The sequence below is a fragment of the Hylobates moloch genome, unplaced genomic scaffold (genome assembly GCF_009828535.3).
Source record: "Hylobates moloch isolate HMO894 unplaced genomic scaffold, HMol_V3 SCAFFOLD_16, whole genome shotgun sequence".
Taxonomy (NCBI): domain Eukaryota; kingdom Metazoa; phylum Chordata; class Mammalia; order Primates; family Hylobatidae; genus Hylobates; species Hylobates moloch.
This window is the reverse complement of record NW_026652291.1, coordinates 68,955,848-68,979,699: the sequence shown is the minus strand read 5'-3', so window position 1 is coordinate 68,979,699 and position 23,852 is coordinate 68,955,848. Positions and strand designations below refer to the sequence as shown.

General features: G+C 37.0%; 1 protein-coding gene across 5 annotated transcripts in view; it reads right to left on the bottom strand.

Moving 5' to 3' along the window:
• ARHGAP5 (Rho GTPase activating protein 5) overlaps positions 1 to 23,852 on the bottom strand; it is an 82,234-nt gene that overhangs the window by 22,647 nt on the left and 35,735 nt on the right. For 4 of the 5 annotated variants that reach the window (XM_032135057.2, XM_032135056.2, XM_032135055.2 and 1 more), the window contains exon 3: positions 17,838 to 17,985. In XM_032135057.2, the coding sequence (XP_031990948.1) occupies positions 17,838 to 17,985 (148 nt within the window). The remainder of the gene's footprint in view (positions 1 to 17,837; positions 17,986 to 23,852) is intronic. The other variant, XM_032135058.2, reaches the window with a different exon arrangement.

Below are 23,852 nucleotides of genomic sequence, written 5' to 3'. Positions count from 1 at the left end.
AATAATTTAAACTAAAAAAGCCTCAATTCCTGGGCAATGAAAGTTTGGTCTTTTTTCTTTCTAGGCACTCAATACTTTTTAGTAGGAAAAATATTTGGGAGTGATAAGACAACTGGATTAGAAGGAACAAAATAAATGCTATATACTGAGTCTTCCCTGTAAAACAGATGTTAAGACAAATATTGCTGGGAATGGACAACGATGGGCAATTAATGGTATGTGGGCACAACGGGTGAAAAAGACAGATTAATGAGATACCTGAGGCCTGGACAACTGGGAGAATTAAATATAAGAATGAAATATAAGAACACTCTGGAATGTGAGAGATAAAGATCTGGGAGTCATTCTTGTAAATATGATGGCTCAGGCCCAATAGCAAATGTAAATCAGATATGCATAAATGACATCAACAGTAAATGGAATGGCTATAAATTACTCAAACTACTTAAAGACACACTTAGGAGAAGCAAAAGATAAACACATGAAGACATACTATGATGAGACATTGTGACGATATTTTGATTTCAAACAAGATTTAATGTTCCTTAAATGCCCACTATGTGCTGTGTTTAGAGTACATATGTGTGATACAAGACATAAAATATATTGTCCCTGATATTGTATAGTTCAATAGGCCGGCTATTTTGAGTTTTAAAACAACAGCTGAAGTAAATGTGTTCACGCTGTTTTTAATGATGCATTACTAATGGGGCTTCACTTAAGCTAAGTGAAGTGAGATTTTTCACATGCTAAAAAGCTGATAGGGATGAAGTAACGTCAATAGAGCAAGAGTTTTTTGCGGTGATACCTGACATTTTCAGGCACAATGCCATTACAGGAATAAGACAAAAGGCAGTATTTTCTTTTCTCAATTTATCAAAAACGAGTTTCTTAAAATTCCATGTGGGGAGGGGGATATATATATGTTATTATAAGTTCAGTTTATTGAACTAAAATGTGTCACTACTTTCTAGCCAAATAAAATTTAGGAATATTCTGCAAAAAAAGGCTTTGAATTTTTTCATGAAAAAATTCATGACATGAAAACATACAAACAAGATTAGAAAACTATTCTAGATTAAAGAAGACTAAAGAAGTATGACAAGAAAAGTAATACATGATCCTTGCTTGGACCTTGGATTGATACAACAAAAAAGCTCTAAGAGGACACTGTTGAGACAATTGGGAGAATCTGAATACAGACATTATATTAGACAACAGAATTGTATCAATATTAAATTTCCTAAACATGGTATTTATTTTGCAGTTATGTGAAGAGAATGTCCTTGTTAGTGGGGAAATCTATGCTAAATGACTTAGAGGTGAAGTGTCATGCCATTTTTAACTGAATTTCACATTGTTTGGCACCTCCCACCAGCCTCCCAAAAAGCTGGAAAACTGTGGTAAAAAGTTTACTTGGTGAATCTAGATAAGGGTAAACAAATGCTCAATAATACTATTCTTGTAACATTTCTAAAGGTCCCAAAATTTTGAAAAATGTGAGAAAATAAAAACAGCCTGGGTGCGGTGGCTCATGCCTGTAATCCCAGCACTCTGGGAGGGCGAGGCAGGTGGATCACAAGGCCAGGAATTTGAGACCAGCCTGGCCAATATGGTGAAATCCCATCTCTACTAAAAATACAAAAATTAGCGGGGTGTGGTGGCACATGCCTGTAGTCTCAGCTACTCGGGAGGCTGAGGCAGGAGAATTGTTTGAATCCAGGAGGCGGAGGTTGCAGTGAACTGAGATCGTGCCACTGCACTCCAGACTGGGCGACAGAGCAAGACTCCATCTCAGAATAAATAAATAAATAAATCCCAGGCTGGGCGTGGTGGCTCACACCTGTAATCCCAGCACCTTGGGAGGCCGAGGCGGAAGGATGACTTGAGGTCAGGAGTTTGAGACCAGCCTGGCAACATGATGAAATCCCTTCTCTACTAAAAAAAAATAAAACCCAAAAATTAGCCTGGTGTGATAGCAGGCACCTGTAATCCCAGCTACTCAGGAGGTTGCAGCACGAGAATCACTTGAACCTGGGAGGTAGAGGTTGCATTGAGCCGAGATCATGCCACTACACTCCACCCTGGGGGACACAGTGAGACTCCGTCTCAAAAAAAAAAAAAAAAAAAAACACCCTTATGAATGCAAGGGATTCAAGAAACAAATTTACTAGGTAAATTGGAGATATAAGATGATCACTGAAGCTGCTTAAGATATGTGGTCATATATATATATATTTTTTATTACATATATATTTTATTACATATATATGTATGTATTTACTTCAGAGGCACAGTCTCACCCTGTTACCCAGGCTGGAATGCAGTACTGTGATCATGGCTTACTGCAACCTCGAATTCCTGGGATCAGGCAATCCTTCCTTGGCTTCCCAAAAGCACTGGTATTACAAGTGTGAGCCACTATGCCTGGAAGTGTAGTGTGGTCATACAAAGTGAACGGCATGGTTTGTTTTTCTATAGCCATGATCCTCTGTTCTGGTTCAAACACAGAGTAACCAGAGGGTTTAACCAAAGTTGAGGTTTTGCCAAGTGAATAAAATGTTCGAAGTTTTGAGGAAGTATGCAAGGGAGTGAACATAAAAATGGATTGAGAAATATCCAGACAAGGTAGGGCAGGAGAAACAAGGGATTGATACTTAGTGAAAAAGTGCTGTAGTGATTAAAAAAAAAAAAAGTGGGAGTTCTTGAAAGCATCAAGTGGGAAAGCTGAAGTTTAAACAAAAAGGTTTTACTTAAGGAAGTTGTACTTACTTTAGCAATAACACAAAGATTCATTCATCCATTTCATCCCATATTGGGGTGGTGAAACAACACACAAGTTTTAGACCAATATACAGAGAATGCTATTAATGTTTATCCTTCTAATCCACTTTTAACAAAAATATAACTGCTATGCTCTAAAGATAGTCTCTATTTCTTTATAATTCATTTGTCATAGTGGGGCATTCCAGATTAACTGCAACCACATGCAAATAAAAATTCTGGCAAATAGAGTAATACTTCACCTATCTGGAATTTGGTCACCTGATCACCTACTCTATCGTAACTGAAAAAAATATGAGAACAGAAAGGACTACGAATAGCCAATAAGATGTCACAAAGCCTTTCCACTAAAACATATTATTTCACTTATAAGAGAAACACCTTGGGTTTTTCCACAGATTCTATTTAACCTAACCAAAAGCACAATTTAACTCTGCCATATGTTTTTCTCACTCACAGCAGATTAGAAGTTGCAAACTGGAAAAGCAAAAATGAGATACACAGCAGCAGGAGGTATACTGACAATAAAGCAGGAGGCTGAAAAACTAAAAATGCAGAAAAAAATTTAGAAAGCGTAAGTCTCTAACACAGGAATGCCTCAATAGATTCTGAAGACAGTGCACTTTTAGAACCAGGGAACACAGTTATTAAATATACCATTCTGAACGTAGAAACACTTCCTAACTCCTATGAGGTCAGTAGCATCCTGACATTAAAGCCAGACAAAAATACCACAAGAAAACAAAATAGACCAGTATCTTTTATGAATATAGATGCAAAAAGTCTTCAACAAAATACTAGCAAATAGAATCTAACAGCATATTAAAGAGATTATATAACATAATCCCAAAAGCATTTATTCCAGGAATGCAAGGGGGTTTAATGTAAGAAAAATCAATCCATGTAATACATCAATAAATGAAAGAAAAGAAAAATAACGATTATCTCAACTGACACAGAAAAATAATCCAATGAAATCCAACGCCCTTCCATAATAATAATAATTGTCATCAACAAACTAGGAATGAAAGGTATTATGAGTTGAATTTTGTATCCTAAAAAGGTATGTTGAAGTCTTAACCCCCAATACCTTAGAAGGTGACCTTATTTGGAATAGGATCATTGCAGATGCAGTTAGTTAAGGTAAGATGTGGTCATTATTGGAGTAGGGTGAGGTCCTTAACCCAGTAAGACTGATGTCCTTATGAAAAGAAGAGAAAACACACCCGCACGCGCACATGGAGAATGCCAAAGGCAGAGATTGTAGTAATACAGCTGCTAACCATGGAACACCAGGGATTGACAGCCACCACCAGAAGCAAGAAAGAGGCAAGGAAGGTTTACCTAGAGTCTCAGAGGGAACATGGCCCTGCTGACACCTTGCTTTCAGACTTCTAGCTTTCATAAATGTGAGACAATAAATATCTGTTCTTTAAAGCTATCCACCTTGTAGGACTTCATTATGGCAGCCACAAGAAAATAAGACAGAAAGGAACTTCCTCAACATGACAAAGAACATTAAAACCCACAGCTGGCCGGGCGCAGTGGCTCATGCCTGTAATCCCAGCACTTTGGGAGGCTGAAGCAGGCGGATCATGAAGTCAGGAGATCGAGATCATCCTGGCTAACACAGTGAAACCCCGTCTCTACTAAAAATACAAAAAATTAGCCGGGTGTGGTGGCGGGCACCTGCAGTCCCAGCTACTTGGGAGGCTGAGGCAGGAGAATGGTGTGAACCCAGTAGGCGGAGCTTGCAGTGAGCCGAGATCGCGCCACTGCGCTCCAGCCTGGGCAACAGAGCAAGACTCTGCCTCAAAAAAAAAAAGAAAAACCCACGGCTGATATCATACTCCATGATGAAAGAATAAAAGCTTCCCCTGAGATAAGGAACAAGACGAGGGTGTGCTCCTTTCACAACTGCTATTCAACATTGCACTGGAAGTTCAAGCCACAGCAATTAGGCAAGACAAAGAAATAGTAAGCATTCAGATTTGAAAGTAAAGGTATCCCTATTTGCAGAAGACAAACATACATTAAAAAAACCCCAAATACACACAAAAAATAGAGCTAATAATTCGGCAAAATTTCAGGATACAAGATCAACACACAAAAATCAGTTCTACACACCACCATAAACATCCATAAACATGAAAATTAAATTAAATTCCATTTACAATAACATTCCAATGAAATACCTAGGAATAAGTTTAACCAAGGCAAGACTTGAACACCGAAAACTACAAATCAGTACTTAAAGAAATTAAAGACAAATAAAAAAGACATCAAACATTTATGGATTCGAAGACTTAATATTGGTAAAATCACAATACTGACAAAGTAACTACTTAGTGATTAAATGGAATCCTTATCAAAAGGGATAAGACAGCTAGAATTAATACACATACAGAACACATACAAGTGTTGGCAACAACGTGGAGAAATTTGAACTCTTACACATTGCTGGTGGGAAGTAAAATGGTGCATCCACTGTGGAAACAATTTGACAGTTACTCAAAAAGTTAAACACAGAATTACCATATGATCCAGTATTCTACTCCTAGGTACCCAAAATAATTGAAAACAGGTACTTGAACGAATAGTTGTACACATGAATGTTCACAGCAGACTGTTCACAATAGCCAAAAGGTGGAAATAACCCAAATGTCCACCAAACAATGATTGAATAAGCAAAATGTGTGTGCATGTACGTATGTATATATACATAATGATACATGTTACAACACAGATGAACCTCAAACAATAATGCTAAGAAGCAGAAGAAAAGGTCATACATTGTGTGATTCTACTGATAGGAAATATCCAGAATTAGTAAATTCAGAGAGACATAAAGCAGATTGGTTACTGCCAGGGACTGGAGTAGGGGGGAAACAAGAAGTAACTGCTTAATGTGTACACGGTTTTCTTCGGGTTAAATAGAAATGTTCTGGAACTAGATGAGGTGGTGGTTATCCAACACTGTGAATATACTACCTGCCACTGAATTGTACATTTCAAAATGGTTACTTTTATGTTATTTATGAATTGCACCTCAGAAAAAGCAATGTAAAAAAATCATTCTCATTCAAATGTTGATAATCATGCTTCTCTCTTACTAAAATTTTTCTTCTCCCTAGTATTTTAGGGCTCCACTCTTGTATAGCCTGTTTGCTCTGTGAACTTTTCTTCCCACCCTAGATGTCTACCCTGAATTATATCAACATATAGTTTACATTAATATCTAGACACTGACAATTACCAAAATCATATCTAAAGACCAAACCACTTTCCAGAGATCCATAGCCATATATACAACTGTGTCTCAGGCTTTTATATGTCCCACAGGCACCTCAGAAGATTTAACATGTCCAAACATGAATGTACTATGAAACTGCCATTTCTTATTATAACTTCTATTTTCATTAATGGAATGCCATCTACAGTCACTCTAACAGAGCAATCTGAGAGGCACTTCTGAGCCCTCTTTCAACCGAATATCTATCAGGTTTATCATCCTTATTAACTCCTCAAAAACACCTATTATTCCCTTTCTCATCAGTTGCTCTCTTCTGCACTATCCCTTTTTGTGTACTGTAAACTTTATTAATATTTCAAGGGTCATTTCCTAACTGGAACCTAGCACAACTTATTAAGATAGTACTATTATAAAAATAGGGACATCTGCTTCCACCATGATGCTCTGATTAACTGCTATGGAAATTGCCCTCCCACGGTAAAAAAACTAAAGACTTGAAAAATTATATGAAACACAGTTTTCAGACACTGAACACTGATCACTGAACATGCACATTAATCACAGTTCAAAACCATGATCCATGAGGGAAAAAGCAGCAAATGAGGCAAGCTGTCTGAATGCCCAACGTAGTGTCTGGAGAGTTTTTAGGTGGTAGTTAGTGATGGGAGGTGGAATTACAATGGTCTACGAGAGCTGAAGAGAGATGAGAGTTCAGAAAGACTGAGAAGGCTAGAATTTGTGGGGTAGAATACCAAAAAGATAAAGAAATACACAGAGAAAGAGAGTATCGGATATGCAGAAGAGTCTCTGGGTTCTTTGGCTGAATACTGCACATATATGAGAGAAAACTTCTTGAGGCCAAGAGCTGAGAATAGTTGAAGTTTTATTCTCAGAAGACCTTTTAATAAATGGGGCATAGGGTCAAATCTCATTTTATTGTAGGTATAAACAAGTATGAGAATAAAGGCTGCTCTAGATCTGCCATACAAACTTACAATCCATCTTAGAAAGGACCAAACTGATTCACAAGGTACTTAACACATGAAAAAACAAATCAAACACTCTTAACTTTTTTTTTCTTTTTCTCCACCAGCCAAGCAGAAGCACCGAGCAAATCTAACATTCTTTTTTTTCCTTCATCTCTTTTTTTCTTTATTATTATTATTATTATTATACTTTAAGTTTTAGGGTACATGTGCACAATGTGCAGGTTTGTTACATATGTATCCATGTGCCATGTTGGTGTGCTGCACCCATTAACTGGTCATTTAGCATTAGGTATATCTCCTAATGCTGTCCCTCCCCCCTACCCCCACCCCACAACAGTCCCCGGAGTGTGATGTTCCCCTTCCTGTGTCCATGTGTTCTCATTGTTCAATTCCCACCTATGAGTGAGAACATGCGGTGTTCAGTTTTTGTCCTTGCGATAGTTTACTGAGAATGATGGTTTCCAGTTTCATCCATGTCCCTACAAAGGACATGAACTCATCATTTTTTATGGCTGCAGAGTATTCCATGGTGTATATGTGCCACATTTTCTTAATCCAGTCTATTGTTGTTGGACATCTGGGTTGGTTCCAAGTCTTTGCTATTGTGAATAGTGCCGCAATAAACATACGTGTGCATGTGTCTTTATAGCAGCATGATTTATAATGCTTTGGGTATATACCCAGTAATGGGATGGCTGGGTCAAATGGTATTTCTAGTTCTAGATCCCTGAGGAATCGCCACACTGACTTCCACAATGGTTGAACTAGTTTACAGTCCCACCAACAGTGTAAAAGTTCCTATTTCTCCACATCCTCTCTAGCACCTGTTGTTTCCTGACTTTTTAATGATGGCCATTCTAACTGGTGTGAGATGGTATCTCATTGTGGTTTTGATTTGCATTTCTCTGATGGCCAGTGATGATGAGCATTTTTGTATGTGTTTTTTGGCTGCATAAATGTCTTCTTTTGAGAAGCATTTGTTCATGTCCTTTGCCCACTTTTTGATGGGGTTGTTTTTTTCTTGTAAATTTGTTTGAGTTCATTGTAGATTCTGGATATTAGCCCTTTGTCAGATGAGTAGGTTGCGAAAATTTTCTCCCATTTTGTAGGTTGCCTGTTCACTCTGATGGTAGTTTCTTTTGCTGTGCAGAAGCTCTTTAGTTTAATTAGATCCCATTCGTCAATTTTGGCTTTTGTTGCCATTGCTTTTGGTGTTTTAGACATGAAGTCCTTGCCCATGCCTATGTCCTGAATGGTATTGCCTAGGTTTTCTTCTAGGGTTTTTATGGTTTTAGGTCTAACATGTAAGTCTTTAATCCATCTTGAATTAATTTTTGTATAAGGTGTAAGGAAGGGATCCAGTTTCAGCTTTCTACATATGGCTAGCCAGTTTTCCCAGCACCATTTATTAAATAGGGAATCCTTTTCCCATTGCTTGTTTTTGTCAGGTTTGTCAAAGATCACATAGTTGCACATATGCGGCATTATTTCTGAGGGCTCTGTTCTGATCCATTGATCTACGTCTCTGTTGTGGTACCAGTACCATGCTGTTTTGGTTACTGTAGCCTTGTAGTATAGTTTGAAGTCAGGTAGCGTGATAGCTGCAGCTTTGTTCTTTTGGCTTAGGATTGACTTGGCGATGCGGGCTCTTTTTTGGTTCCATATGAACTTTAAAGTAGTTTTTTCCAATTCTGTGAAGAAAGTCATTGGTAGCTTGGTGGGGATGGCATTGAATCTATAAATTACCTTGGGCGGTATGGCCATTTTCACGATATTGATTCTTCCAACCCATGAGCATGGAATGTTCTTCCATTTGTTTGTATCCTCTTTGATTTCATTGAGCAGTGGTTTGTAGTTCTCCTTGAAGAGGTCCTTCATGTCCCTTGTAAGTTGGATTCCTAGGTATTTTATTCTCTTTGAAGCAATTGTGAATGGGAGTTCACTCATGATTTGGCTCTCTGTTTGTCTGTGATTGGTGTACAATAACGCTTGTGATTTTTGTACATTGATTTTGTATCCTGAGACTTTGCTGAAGTTGCTTATCAGCTTAAGGAGATTTTGGGCTTAGACAATGGGGTTTTCTAGATATACAATCATATCATCTGCAAACAGGGACAATTTGACTTCCTCTTTTCCTAATTGAATACCCTTTATTTCCTTCTCCTGCCTGACTGCCCTGGCCAGAACTTCCAGCACTATGCTGAATAGGAGTGGTGAGAGAGGGCATCCCTGTCTTGTGCCAGTTTTCAAAGGGAATGCTTCCAGTTTTTGCCCATTCAGTATGATATTGGCTGTGGGTTTGTCATAGATAGCTCTTATTATTTTGAGATACGTCCCATCAATACCTAGTTTATTGAGAGTTTTTAGCATGAAGGGTTGTTGAATTTTGTCAAAGGCCTTTTCTGCATCTATTGAGATAATCATGTGGTTTTTGTCTTTGGTTCTGTTTATATGCTGGATTACATTTATTGATTTGCATATGTTGAACCAGCCTTGCATCCCAGGGATGAAGCCCACTTGATCATGGTGGATAAGCTTTTTGATGTGCTGCTGGATTCGGTTTGTCAGTATTTCATTGAGGATTTTTGCAATGAAATTTTTGGTCTGAAATTCTCTTTTTTGGTTATGCCTCTGCCAGGCTTTGGTATCAGGATGATGCTGGCCTCATAAAATGTGTTAGGGAGGATTCCCTCTTTTTCTGTCGATTGGAATAGTTTCAGAAGGAATGGTACCAGTTCCTCATTGTACCTCTAGTAGAATTCGGCTGTGAATCCATCAGGTCCTGGACTCTTTTTGGTTGGTAAGCTATTGATTATTGCCACAATTTCAGAGCCTGTTATTGGTCTATTCAGAGATTCAACTTCTTCCTGGTTTAGTCTTGGGAGGGTGTATTTGTTGAGGAATTTATCCATTTCTTCTAGATTTTCTAGTTTATTTGCGTAGAGGTGTTTGTAGTATTCTCTGATGGTAGTTTGTATTTCTGTGGGATCGGTGGTGATATTCCCTTTATCATTGTTTATTGCGTCTACTTGATTCTTCTCTCTTTTCTTCATTAGTCTTGCTAGCGGTCTATCAATTTTGTTGATCTTTTCAAAAAACCAGCTCCTGGATTCATTAATTTTTTGAAGGGTTTTTTGTGTCTCTATTTCCTTCAGTTCTGCTCTGATTTTAGTTATTTCTTGCCTTCTGCTAGCTTTTGAATGTGTTTGCTCTTGCTTTTCTAGTTCTTTTGATTGTGATGTTAGGGTGTCAATTTTGGATCTTTCCTGCTTTCTCTTGTGGGCATTTAGTGCTATAAATTTCCCTCTACACACTGCTTTGAATGTGTCCCAGAGACTCTGGTATGCTGTGTCTTTGTTCTCGTTGGTTTCAAAGAACATCTTTATTTCTGCCTTCATTTCGTTATGTACCCAGTAGTCGTTCAGGAGCAGGTTGTTGAGTTTCCATGTAGTTGAGTGGTTTTGAGTGAGTTTCTTAATCCTGAGTTCTAGTTTGATTGCACTGTGGTCTGACAGACAGTTTGTTATAATTTCTGCTCTTTTACATTTGCTGAGGAGAGCTTTACTTCCAACGATGTGGTCAATTTTGGAATAGGTGTGGTGTGGTGCTGAAAAAAATGTCTATTCTGTTGATCTGGGGTGGAGAGTTCTGTAGATGTCTATTCGGTCCGCTTGGTGCAGAGCTGAGTTCAATTCCTGGGTATCCTTGTTAACTTTCTGTCTCGTTGATCTGTCTAATGTTGACAGTGGGGTGTTAAAATCTCCCATTATTATTGTGTGGGAGTTTAAGTCTCTTTGTAGGTCACTCAGGACTTGCTTTATGAATCTGGGTGCTCCTTTATTGGGTGCATATATATTTAGGATAGTTAGTTCTTCTTGTTGAATTGATCCCTTTACCATTATGTAATGGCCGCCTTTGTCTCTTTTCATCTTTGTTGGTTTAAAGTCTATTTTATCAGAGACTAGGATTGCAACCCCTGCCTTTTTTTGTTTTCCATTTGCTTGGTAGATCTTCCTCCATCCCTTTATTTTGAGTCTATGTGTGTCTCTGCACTTGAGATGGGTTTCCTGAATACAGCACACTGATGGGTCTTGACTCCTTATTCAATTTGCCAGTCTGTGTCTTTTAATTGGAGCATTTAGCCCATTTACAACAGGCCAAATTGTAAAGACCATCGAGGCTAGGAAGAAACTGCATCAACTAATGAGCAAGATAACCAACTAACACCATAATGACAGGATCAAATTCACACATAACAATATTAACTTTAAATGCAAATCTAACATTCTTTAAAGAAACACTAATAACATCACCCAATAAAATTCAGAAGACTAAATAATGTAGAATTCAGAATTCTGACATCAAAACTATCAAAAGAAGCCGAAAAATATAACCTACAAAACAACAAAAACAACAGAAAGAGGCCCAGAAATGATATAGAACAGAATTAGTAAACCAAAAATCTTAAAATGGCTATTATAAATTTTATATGCCCAAAGACATATATGCACAGGAAAACATCAATATAATGGGTATAGAAATGAACACATAAAAAGAAGACTTAAATGGCATTTCTACATTTGGCCATACAGAAAAAAAAAGTTTTAAACAATTCCTAGAGGTCTAACACACGAATAAGGAGTGGGAAATGGAAGAAGAGAAAAAAATGCTTCAAGAAATAATGGCCCCAAATTTTCCAAATTCGAAAATTATAAACTAAGAGAGCTTAGACGCTCCAGAAACCTCAAGCAGATGTAGTTTTTAAAACACACATACTAAGATTACTAAAATTATGTGATAATTTTATTTTTAATAAAATTGCTGAAAACTAGAGAGAATAATCTTGAAGTAGTTGGGGGTTGAGGGAGAAAAGAGAATACATCCCATTCAGAAGAACACAGATAAGAATGACAGCAGAAATCTCATTAGGTGTAAGATATCATAACAAGCAGTCTTTAAAGAGATGAATGAAAAGGAAAAAAAACATCAGCCTAAAACTCCATACCCAGAAGAACAAAGCTGAAACAGTCACACTTCTTGATTTCAAAACTTACTACAAAACAATAATGAAAACAGACAGATAATAGCATGTATGGACAGACATATAGATCAATAGAATATAAGTGAGTCCAGAAACAAACCTTCACATTTATGGTCAACTGATTTTGAACAACTGTGCCAAGGCAATTCAGTAGAATAGTCTTTTTAATAAATAGTGCTTATATAATGGATATCCACATGCAAAAGAATCAAGCTGGAACCTTTCCTTAAACCACACACAAAAATTAAGTCAAAATGGATCACAGACCTAAATGTGTGTGCTAAAACCGTAAAACTCTTGGAAGATAAATAGAATAAATCTTTGTGACCTTGGATTAGGCAAAAACCTTCTTAAGACACGACACCACACACACACTGACAAAATTTTAGAAACAGACAAAATGTACTTCATCAAAATTGAAAACTTTATGCTTCAAAGCATATCATCAAGAAGTTGTAAAAAAACTACCCACAGAATGGGGAATATTTAGCAAATCATATTTGAAAACAATTTGTATCCAAAATATACAAAGAGCCCTTAAACTCAACAGTAAGACAAACAATCCAACTAAAAAGTGGGCAAAGGATCTGAACAGATATTTCTTCAAAGATGTGTACAAAAAGCCAATAAAGCACTTAAAAAGATGTTCTGCATCATTAGTCATCAGGGAAATACAAATCAAAATCATATGAGATACATTTCACATTACCACTTATATGACTATAATCAAAAAGAAAAATAAACATTGGCAAAATGTGGAGAAATTGGAACTCACATTGCTGATGGGAATGTCAAGTGGTGCCACCTCTTTGAAAGAGTCTGGTAGTTCCTTAAAAGGCTAAACACAGATCCAACAATTCCACTCTAAGTATATACCCAAGAGGTGAAAACACATGTCTACACACAAACTCTGACAGTAATGTTCACAGCAGCACTCTTCACAAGAGTTAAAAAGTAGAAACAAACCAAGTGTCCATCAATGTAAAACTATTCAGCAACAAAAAGAAATTAAGTACTGATAGATGATACAACATGAATAACTCGAAAACTATGTTAAATGAAAGAAGCCAATCACAAAAGACCACATGATATATTATTCAATTTATATGAAATATCAAGGAATAGGCAAGCCTGTAAAGGCAGAAAGTTGATGGGGGGTGAGAGTGGGGAATAGAAAGTGATTGCTTAATCAGTATAGTATTTCTTCTTGGGATGATGAAAATGTTCTAAAATTGATTGTGCTGATGCTGGTACAACTCTGTGAATAAACTGTACACTTTAAATGAGTGTATTGTATAAAGTGAATTATATTTCAATAAAGCTATTACACAAAAGAGAATTCTAATCTAAGAAAGTATCTTTCAAAAACAAGGACAACAATCTGTTTAAAGCAAAAATTATAAACATGTATTGTGATTTTAAAACATTACAGATTTAAAATATATAACAATAGAACAAGGTATGAGGGAAGTATACTGTTCTAAGGTTCTTATAAAACACATTAAAGTGGTATATCACTTGAAGGTAAACTATAAAGATGTATACCACATTAGAAATGAAGATACATAAAAGCGTAAGTAAAGAAAAAGATGTATCACAAACACTACACAAAGGAAAAAACATTGGCTATATTAATACTAGGCAAAGTAGACTTCAGAATAAAGAATACGACAAAGCATAAAAAGAAATGCCTTATAATGATAGTACGTCAGTTCGTAAGACAATCCTGGCCAAGCACGGTGGCTCACACCTATAATCCCAGCACTCTGGGGGACTTAAGTGGGAAGATTGCTTGAGCTCAGGAGTTTGAGACCAGGCTGGGGAAAATGGCAAAACCCTGTCTCTACTAAAATCAAAAAGGTGACTGGGTGTGGTGGCAGTCCCAGCTATCTGGGAGGCTGAGGTGGGAGGATTGCCTGAGCTGGGGAGGTGGAGGTTGCAACTAGCTGAGGTTACACCTCTGCACTTCAGCCTGGGTATTAGAGAACCCTGTCTCAAAAAAAAAAAAAAAAAGGACATAATCCTAAATGTGTATGAAATTAAAAGATCTTCAAAATACATGATGTAAAATCTAATACAACTGAAAGGAGAAACACACAATCTACAATCATGATTGCAGATTTCAACAGTATTCTTTAATTTTACAAAAGTAAACAAGAAAAATAGGATATAAAATAGGATATACAAGACTTGACCAACACGCTCAAAGAATTTGATCTGACATTTATAGAACCCTTCACACTATAATAAACATTCAGTTCAAGGTCTCATTAAATTCTTCAAAAGAGACCATATTCTGGGCTATAAAACAAGTCTCAATAAACTTAATCTGGAATCAAGCTCCTTGTTTTTTAAATGCAAAATAATTAAACTAGAAATGAACAAAAAAGATGTGGAAAACCACCAGATATTTAGAAATCTAATAACCGATGAGTTAATTTAAAAAAAAATGGAAATTACAAAGTATTTTGAATTACACAAAAATGGAACACAACATATCTATATGGAATACAGCTAAAACAATGCTTAAAGGAAAATTTGGACCATTAAATATTTACAGTAGAAAAGAAAACTGGTCTAACACAGTAATCTAGATTTCTATTTTAAGAAACTTCAGATAAACCAAAGAAGAAAGAAACAAGTAGAATTCAATAAATTAAAAAATGGAAAAAAAAAGGAAAATCAATAAAAGCAAAAGCTGGTCCTTTGAAGTGATCAATAAAATTGATAAACCTCAACCACAATAAAAAAGACACAATTTAGTAATATCAGGGAAGAAAGACGTCACTACAGATGCTACAAGGCACTAAAAGGATAATAAGGAATTTTATTAAAAACCTTGTCAATTTAGATGAAATGAATGAATTCCTCAAAACACACAAACAACAAATGCTTACTCCAGAAGAAATAAAAAATCTGAATAGCCCTATATCTACTAAAGAAACTTAAATTAAAAACCTCCTCACAAACAAATTCCAGGTCAAAATCATTTCACTGATGAATTCTACTAAAATTAAAGAAAGAAATATTACCAATTCTACATAAACTCTTCCAGAAAATAAACAATCTATGATGCCAGCTTTTCACTCTGATACCAACCAGACAAAGACATTGCAAGAAAAGAAAACTACAGACTAAAATCCTTCAGGATGCAAAAATCCTTAACATTTTAGAAAATGAATCCAGCAATACATAAAAAGGATAAAACATGACACTAAGTGGTATTTATCCCAGGGATGTAAGGTTAGTTTAACATGTGAAAAATCAATGTAATTCACCATCCACAGCAAAAAAACTATCATAAGATAACCTCGACAGATGCAGAAAACCACGTGACAAAATCAACACCTATTTTGTATAAAAACTCAGCAAACTAGGAATGTTAGAGTACTTTCTCAACCAGATAAAGTTCATCTACAAAAATCCAACAGCTAACATTATACTTAATAAAATAATAAAAGACCAGATGCTTTTGGGGGTGATGAAAATAACTTAAATCTTGATTGTGACGGCAGTTATATGACTATAGATTATAAAAATTCATACTGTACGATTCAAATTAGTGAATTTTATTGTATGTAAATTATATCAATAAAGCTGATTCTTAAAACTGTCAATATTTTCTTCTAGGTTGTTCAAGAAAGGTTAGTCTTTTAAATAAGAGGACTGATTATAACAACACAATTACTGATCATTTATATCACTACATCTAAGGTTCTATAAACAGCAAAATATCACAATTTTTAAGTAATGGGTATCTGTAATATATTTACAAGTTGAACCTTAAATATAAGAAGGTTATGCTACAGTCCATTTTGAGAGCTGTAAATTGATGAAATTTAGATGAAATGAACGAATTTCTCAAAAGACACAGACAACCTTGTAGGCAATTAGGAATTTCTGCTAAAACCACTTAGTAGTTTTAAAATCAGTAATAAAATCAAGCAATATACTACAATGACAACAAAACAACTAGTTTAATCTTTTACTCTATTCTATGGTCTATGTTATCTTCCTACCAAAGCACTTAAATATATAAATTACCTGAGAGTTGACCTAAACTAATTCAAGTTGTTTTAATAATTGGACTAGACCTGCATTTTATCCTATATTTGGAATTCATTTATTTTCCTCAAACCGAATCACTCAACTACTATGAAATATTCAAGAATTAGAAATTTTAAATAGTAAATGTACAAAACGCTAATCTATAATTTTATTATTGCTTTTCAATCACTAAAGGAAAGTATTTTCTAATTGTTCAGTTGTATCTATAGGCTTAATTATAACACTAGAGAAAATGAGAATTCTTTAAATCCAAAACAGGAAGCTAATATTTTAAGAACCTTTGCATTTCTGCTACATTAAAGGTAGACAGAAATATAGTCAAGAAATTTAATAACACTTCTCAAGTATTTGCTGAAGGGAAAAATAAATGATAAAGGGGATATTCAAATGTAGCCTCTGTAAATTAACACTTATTAACTGAAGGCAGAAGACACATGCCATTTCAACTACAAAACTAGTGGATAATGGAATTTCTTCCTTTTTTTTTTTTTTTTGAGATGGAGTCTCACTCTGTCACAAGCTGGAGTGCAGTGGCGTGATCTCGGCTCACTGCCACCTTCATCTCCTGGGTTCGAGCAATTCTTTTGCCTCAGCCTCCCAAGCAGCTGGGACTACAGGCACAAACCACAATGCCCAGATAATTTTTGTATTTTTAGTAGAGAGAGGGTTTCACCATGTTGGCCAGGATGGTCTCGATCTCCTGACCTTGTGATCTGCCCGCCTCGGCCTCCCAAAGTGCTGGGATTACAGGCATGAGCCACTGCACATTCTACCTTCTCATTAAAACTGAAAGTGTCAACATTCCTTACCAAATAGACAACTCAATATATATATACAACTTAGCTGATAAACCAAAGGGCAAGGTGTACATGTGAGTAAAAATGAGCATGATTTTTTAGTGAGAACAAGAGTATCCTACTTTGTTTTTTAAACAATGCTTATCTATCAACGGTTCATTAGTAACAAATAAAGCCAAAACTGACTTAGCTCATGTTTTCAAGCCATTAAAATGTGTAGTACATTCAGTCACTAAGGTTTCATGGTTAACTCGTGTTCATTTTAAATGCACTCAAAAACAACAATCTTCCATCCCTATTTTCCACCTTTAACTTGCCTATTTTTTTTAGTTTTGAGATTACATTAGGCAAAGTAAACATAAGAGCAGGCTTGTTTTTAAAATAATGAGGATATCTATGCATTCTTTAAAAATATAGCTCAAATCATATAAATCATGTCAAGCTAGAACTGAATAAATAGTAACATCACAAATAGAACAAGCTGCCTTTTACGCATTTACAACTACTGTTGTAAGTTTTAAAAGAAAAAACCCATGTGTAAAATGGGTAATGCAAGTAAACAGTATTGGACTTAAAAATATGGAAAACTTCCACACTATTCAAACCATAACTATATCTCTTAAATAGCGTAACTTAATAAAGTTATTCTAAATTCCAGAATAAGGTAAGTTTAACATTTTAGTATTCAACTTAGCCATTTATTACTTCAAGAGAAGTCCAATAACAGCATTACTGGTCAACAAAAACTTCTTTCAAATATCAGATGGTTACCTGATCAGATGGAGTTAATACAAGACAATCCTAATAATGAGAACTATATTAACAAATCAAACATTTGACAAATTGTTGGTGTATCAAAAGTGAAATTTAAAATCAAATGTCTTGCAATGATTCTTCTATCCTACCTGTATCTTCAATAAATTCCACACATTTCTCAACAAATAGTGGTATGGGCTTCTCAGCTGTAACCAGATCCTGGAGGGGCATCCCAAAGTAATTACTTTCCCAATTTCTACGTGTTGGTGGATTGAAGTTCTTAGTTTTCTTTTTCTGCTATAAGAAAACATATTTAACACTATTAAAATTAATTTCAGAATAATAGTAATAAGCAATGTAAATACACAGTTCGGATCAAAAGAAAAATTTTATAGCCACATCCAACCTAAATGTCCACCAATATGACTCGCTAAATACATTTTGCCAGAAGTAGCAACTTGATTGGAGACATAAGTGAACAGAAAAAAATGGCTTATTGGAAGAAAATGTTCTCTTTGGAAAATAACAGAAGACTTGATAGGTCAGGAGAGAATAGAAGATATCACTTTTCAATGCCAACACAAGGGACAAACTAGGGGCAAGCAATACCCGATTCAGTTTAGGTGTGATATATTAATTTCATTTGGTCTCTTGAGGCAGGTCCGAGTGAGTTTTCTGTGTCTATCTATATTTGTAATAACGTAAGAGCTCTAATTATTGATTGTATAATGATGCTGTATAACTCCATGAACCATTAGTTCCATCATTTGTCCCTTACTTTTCCATTTTCTTCCTACCTACTGATGCTTTTTATTTTTATTTTATTTATTTATTTTTTGAGATGGAGTCTCTGTCACCCAGACTGGAGTGCAGTGACGCGATCTCGGCTCACTGCAAGCTCCACCTGCTGGGTTCACGCCATTCTCCTGCCTCAGCCTCACGAGTAGCTGGGACTACAGGCGCCCACCACCACACCCGGCTAATTTCTTTTTGTATTTTTAGTAGAGACGGGTTTCACCGTGTTAACCAGGATGATCTCAATCTCCTGACCTCGTGATCTGCCCGCGTCAGCCTCCAAAAGTGCTGGGATTACAGGTGTGAGCCACCGTGCCCAGCCTTATTTTTTTTTTTTTTTTTAGACGGGGTTTTCACCGTATCAGCCAGGATGGTCTCAATCTCCTGACCTCGTGATCCACCCACCTCGGCCTCCCAAAGTGCTGGGATTACAGGCGTGAGCTACTGCGCTCAGTAGCTTTTTATTTTTTTTTAGATGGAATCTCGCTCTATCACCCAGCTTGGAGAGCAGTGGCGCAATCTCAGCTCACTGCAACCTTGCCTACCGGGTTCAAGCAAGTCTCCTGCCTCAGCCTTCCAAGTAGCTGGGATTACAGTCATGCACCACCAAGCCCAGCTAATTTTTTTTTGTTTTTTTTTTTAGTAGAGATGGGGTTTCACCATGTTGGCCAGGCTGGTCTCGAACTCCTGACCTCATGATTCGCCTGCCTCAGCCTCCCCAAGTGCTGGGACTACATGCATGAGCCACAGCACCCAGCCGATGCTTTTTTTTTTTTGAGACGGAGTCTGGCTGCTACCCAGGCTGGAGTGCAGCAGCGCGATCTTGGCTCGCTGCAAGCTCTGCCTCCCAGATTCACACCATTCTCCTGCCTCAGCCTCCTGAGTAGCTGGGACTACAGGTGCCCGCCACCACACCCGGCTAATTTTTTTGTATTTTTTTAGTAGAGACATAGTTTCATCATGTTAGCCAGGATAGTCTCGATCTCCTGACCTCGTGATCCGCCCGCCTTGGGCTCCCAAAGTGCTCGTATTACAGGCTGAGCCACCGCTCCCGGCCTGATGCTTTCTTAAATGCTAGGATAACATTCATAAGTAATGTACAAAACATTTTCACAATAGTAAAAAAAAAAAAATTAAATATGAATTTTCACAGTTTAACTTCAATGTAGTATTAGAGGGAAAATGATTCTTAACCAAAGAATGAACATCTCAAAAACTTAAGGAAGTATTTTTGGGAATCAAACTACTGAGGAGATTCTGATTCACTCTCTAGAGTAGGGTATAGCAAGGATTCCTACAGATAACTCTACTGTGCACATCCCATTGAGAGTTTCTGAAGTATAAAAAGATGGGCAAGTTTTCAGAAATTCAGAGGGTATTAGGCCACTTTTATTGATGGCCCTTGTTTTTCAGTTTAATCTACAAATTTTTATTTTCTCTGGCATAAATCACAAATCTATTAATATTTGTCATACTGGTTTTCAAATTGGACAAAAATGTATAATTTTTAATCAGAAAAATGTATATGTGTGGGCAGGGGAAGGAGCACAGGCAGGGCTTTCAATGCCTGAAAACAATGGTCTTCATCTTAGTTTCTCATTGTTTCTGGAAGTCTGTCTTTTGAATGCATACTTCAACGTATTCTTCTGAGTCTCTGAATATCTTAAATATCTTAAACACTTAATTAAATCCTTTCAATTTCAGGTCTCTCCATCCAGCAAACTCTCAAAGCTCATGAAATCTAACTTCTAAATCCTCTTACACCATCATTCTCTGGTGATGCAGATTATATGCAACTCTGTTAAGTGCCGATTAAACCAAACACAACTAGGTGTCCGGAATGTTATCAAGGGGGCACTGGAGTGTTTGTTTCTGGCTCAAGACCTAACTCAGCAAGCCAAGTGCAAGTCAAGTAAGTGGTGTGGATCCTTACTCCTTAAATGATCGCTCCACTTCGACCACCACCAAAACAGAACAATGTGCAAGGAAGTGGAAATGAAGAGACTATAACCTCAAAGTTGAGGCAGGTGGTTGAGTTCTGTTCTTTCTCAGGAACACAAAGGTGCTTTGCAGCCTACCAACTATTAGCTATATTATCATTTGATTAGAAAAATGAAAACTGAAGCAGATGTTTTCTGTTTGGAGATAAATGCAGTGGTGAAAGAGATTACACTTAGGTAGGTTTTTTTTTTTCTTTTTGAGAAGGAGTCTTGCTCTGTTGCCCAGGCTGGAGTGCAGTGGCGTGATCTCAGCTCACTGCAAGCTCTGCCTCCTGGGTTCACGCCATTCTCCTGCCTCAGCCTCCCGAGTAGCTGGGACTACAGGCGTGTGCCACCATGCCTGGCTAATTTTTTGTATTTTTAGTAGAGATGGGATTTCACCGTGTTAGCCAGGATGGTCTCGATATCCTGACCTCGTGATCTGCCCGCCTCGGCCTCCCAAAGTGCTAGGATTACAGGCGTGAGCCACCGCGCCTGGCCTACACTTAGGTGGATTAATGAAAATGGCAATGCCTAGACTATGGTGGGAACAACAGGAAGGAAGGGATCTTAACAGTCTGTAATATCATCTGAGGAATATGAAGTTTTAAGAAAAACAAACTAGCTAGCCAACTCTAAATGTTCCAATCACCTCTTAACTCCTTTTCTTAGTACTAGCATTTAGGAGTCAATTTAAACTTTCCGATGATTCTGAAATAATTCTATCCCTATCTATGGGGTCACAGGAAAGAGGAAAAAGTGAAGTCTCAACCTTATCCAGACAGCCCTGAATACTTAATTAAAATTCGGGGGTTGTGACAGGAAAACAAAATTGTAGATTCTCTGGCTTATGCCAGTAAATATGTCCCAAGGTCCATAAAGTTATAAAGGCAAATTATTTAAGTCTGCAGTTACACCAAGATTCAGAGCTAGCAATCTAATGTAATGAAAGGCTAAGCAGCTTATAGTAAGGAATTTCTGGCCAACTCAAAAGGAATACTTTAGAAATAAAGAACTGCTCTGACAGTCAAATTATAAACCATACATATAACAAGAGGAGGGGACCCTATGTGACTTCTACTTTTTCCACTAATTAATGACACTGTTACAAAGGAAAATTCAATGCAGAAAAATAAAGTTTTGGATTAGACACTTCTATACTAGCTTCTGTGATGAACAAAAATGTATACGATTCCTTTTTCCTGTAAGTGATAGTTCTTAATCATTAACACTTCAAGGTGCTCTTTTAAAACATGTGACTTTTGAAAAACTCTCCACAAAATTCTGATAAGCACCCTTTGGTTAAGAGTTCCTCATCTGTAGCTATAAACTTGTAACAACTCAAAATGATTTATATAACTAGAAATCTATTTCATAAACTAAGACTAGATGATTACAATTGCTATAAAATGACATCAAAGTTCTGAAATGTAAGAGAAAAATTAGCAGCATGGTATTTTATTGTTTATATCTGGTTTTTGATAAACCTTTAGTTAGAAATGGTACCTCCAATAAAATAATTGGGCCAGTGGAAAACAAATTCTGACATACGAAAATCCAATTTTTTTTTTTGAGGCGGAGTCTTGATCTATTGCCCAGGCGGGAGTGCAGTGGCGCCATCTCGGCTCACTGCAAGCTCCGCCTTCCGGGTTCACACCATTCTCCTGTCTCAGCCTCCTGAGTAGCTGGGACTACAAGCGCCCACCACCATGCCCTGCTAATTTTTTGTATTTTTAGTAGAGACAGGGTTTCATCATGTTAGCCAGGATGGTCTCTATCTCCTGACCTCGTAATCTGCCCACCTCAGCCTCCCAAAGTGCTGGGATTATAGGCGTGAGCCACCGCGCCCGACCGAAAATCCAAATTTTGATTCATTACTACATTCATTCATATCTGAACTTCTATTTAAATGCAAATGCCCAGTCTTTTTTCTAGTCACTTAAGCAAATTTCTTATCTGCAAAAGCACATCACAGTAAAACAAACATTCCATTCAGCAATTACATCTCTTTAAGTGTTCAACATATTTAAAACTCTAATTTGTATACCTAAACATGACTAGGAAGAAGAAAACAGCCCTTTCCAGAAACTGCTCTTTCTACTTTAGTAATATCAGCAACACAAAGGGTCACCTAAGCAACATCTTCAAATAAATACTACAGTAACATTTTTAAAAAACCAAACATCTCAAATGCTTCACCAGTAACCAAAAATTGAGCAAAACTTGAGCAGCGAAATGCAGTTGACTAGGCTCTCAAAGAACCAGTTCTGGAAACAAGAAAACTGGATCTCTATTTTCTTACATGTGATTCTTGAAATTAAAAAAAATCAAAGAGGCCAGGCACGGTGGCTCACGCCTGTAATCCCAGAACTTTGGGAGGCCGAAATGGGTGGATCACAAGGTCAGGAGATTGAGACCATCCTGGCCAACATGGTGAAACCCCATCTCTACTAAAAATACAAAAATCAGCTGGGTGTGGTGGCGTGAGCCTGTAGTCCCAGCTACTCAGGAGGCGGAGGCAGAAGAATCGCTTGAACCCGGGAGGCGGAGGTTACAGTGAGCTGAGATCGCGCCACTGCACTCCAGCCAAGTGATAGAGTGAGACTCGGTCAAAAAAAAAAAAAAAAAATCAAAGAAGAAGCGTGACAACAGGAGATGAAATGTAAAGAAACTGAAAGAAAAAACATCACAGAAACAAAAACCTGCTTAGAAGTAGCAAATAAAAGATTCAATATAATTGAAAAGATGAAAATAAAATGGAAAAGACCATCAGAGAGTTCCTTTTCCTGCTATATCATTCTTATTATACACATCACAAAACACTGGGTTTTGCTCTCATTTAAAAAAGAAGTCTCAATCTTCTACTCCCTTTTGCAGACAAACTATATACAAGTAATCTATACAAGATGTCGCCAATTCTTCTCCTTCCATTCATTCCTAAATGCACTCAAATTAGTTATCACCCTCAAAACTCCACTAAATCAATCTGCTCTTATTAAGGTCACCAAAGACTGTTTTCTATAATTAGTTCTCAGTTCTCATCTTGACTTTTCAGCAGTCAGTCTCTTCACCGGACTTCTAAAGAGACCACCCCTGTTATCTTACTCGCTCTCCCCTTTTTAGTCTCCTTTTCTGGTCCCTCCTCATCAACACTGTAATGCTGTGAATATCCTAATCAGTCTCTGTCTTTTGCTGCTGTTATTTGACACAGCATCTTGCTCTGTACTCAGGCTGTACTGCAGTGGCACGATTATAGCTCACTGTAGCCTCGAACACCTTGGCCTTAAGTAATTCTCCTGCCTTGGACCCCAAAGTGCTGGAATTACAGGTTGAGCCACAGCCCCAGGCTCTGATTGTCTTCTTTTCTCCATCTATACTCACCCTCTTGGT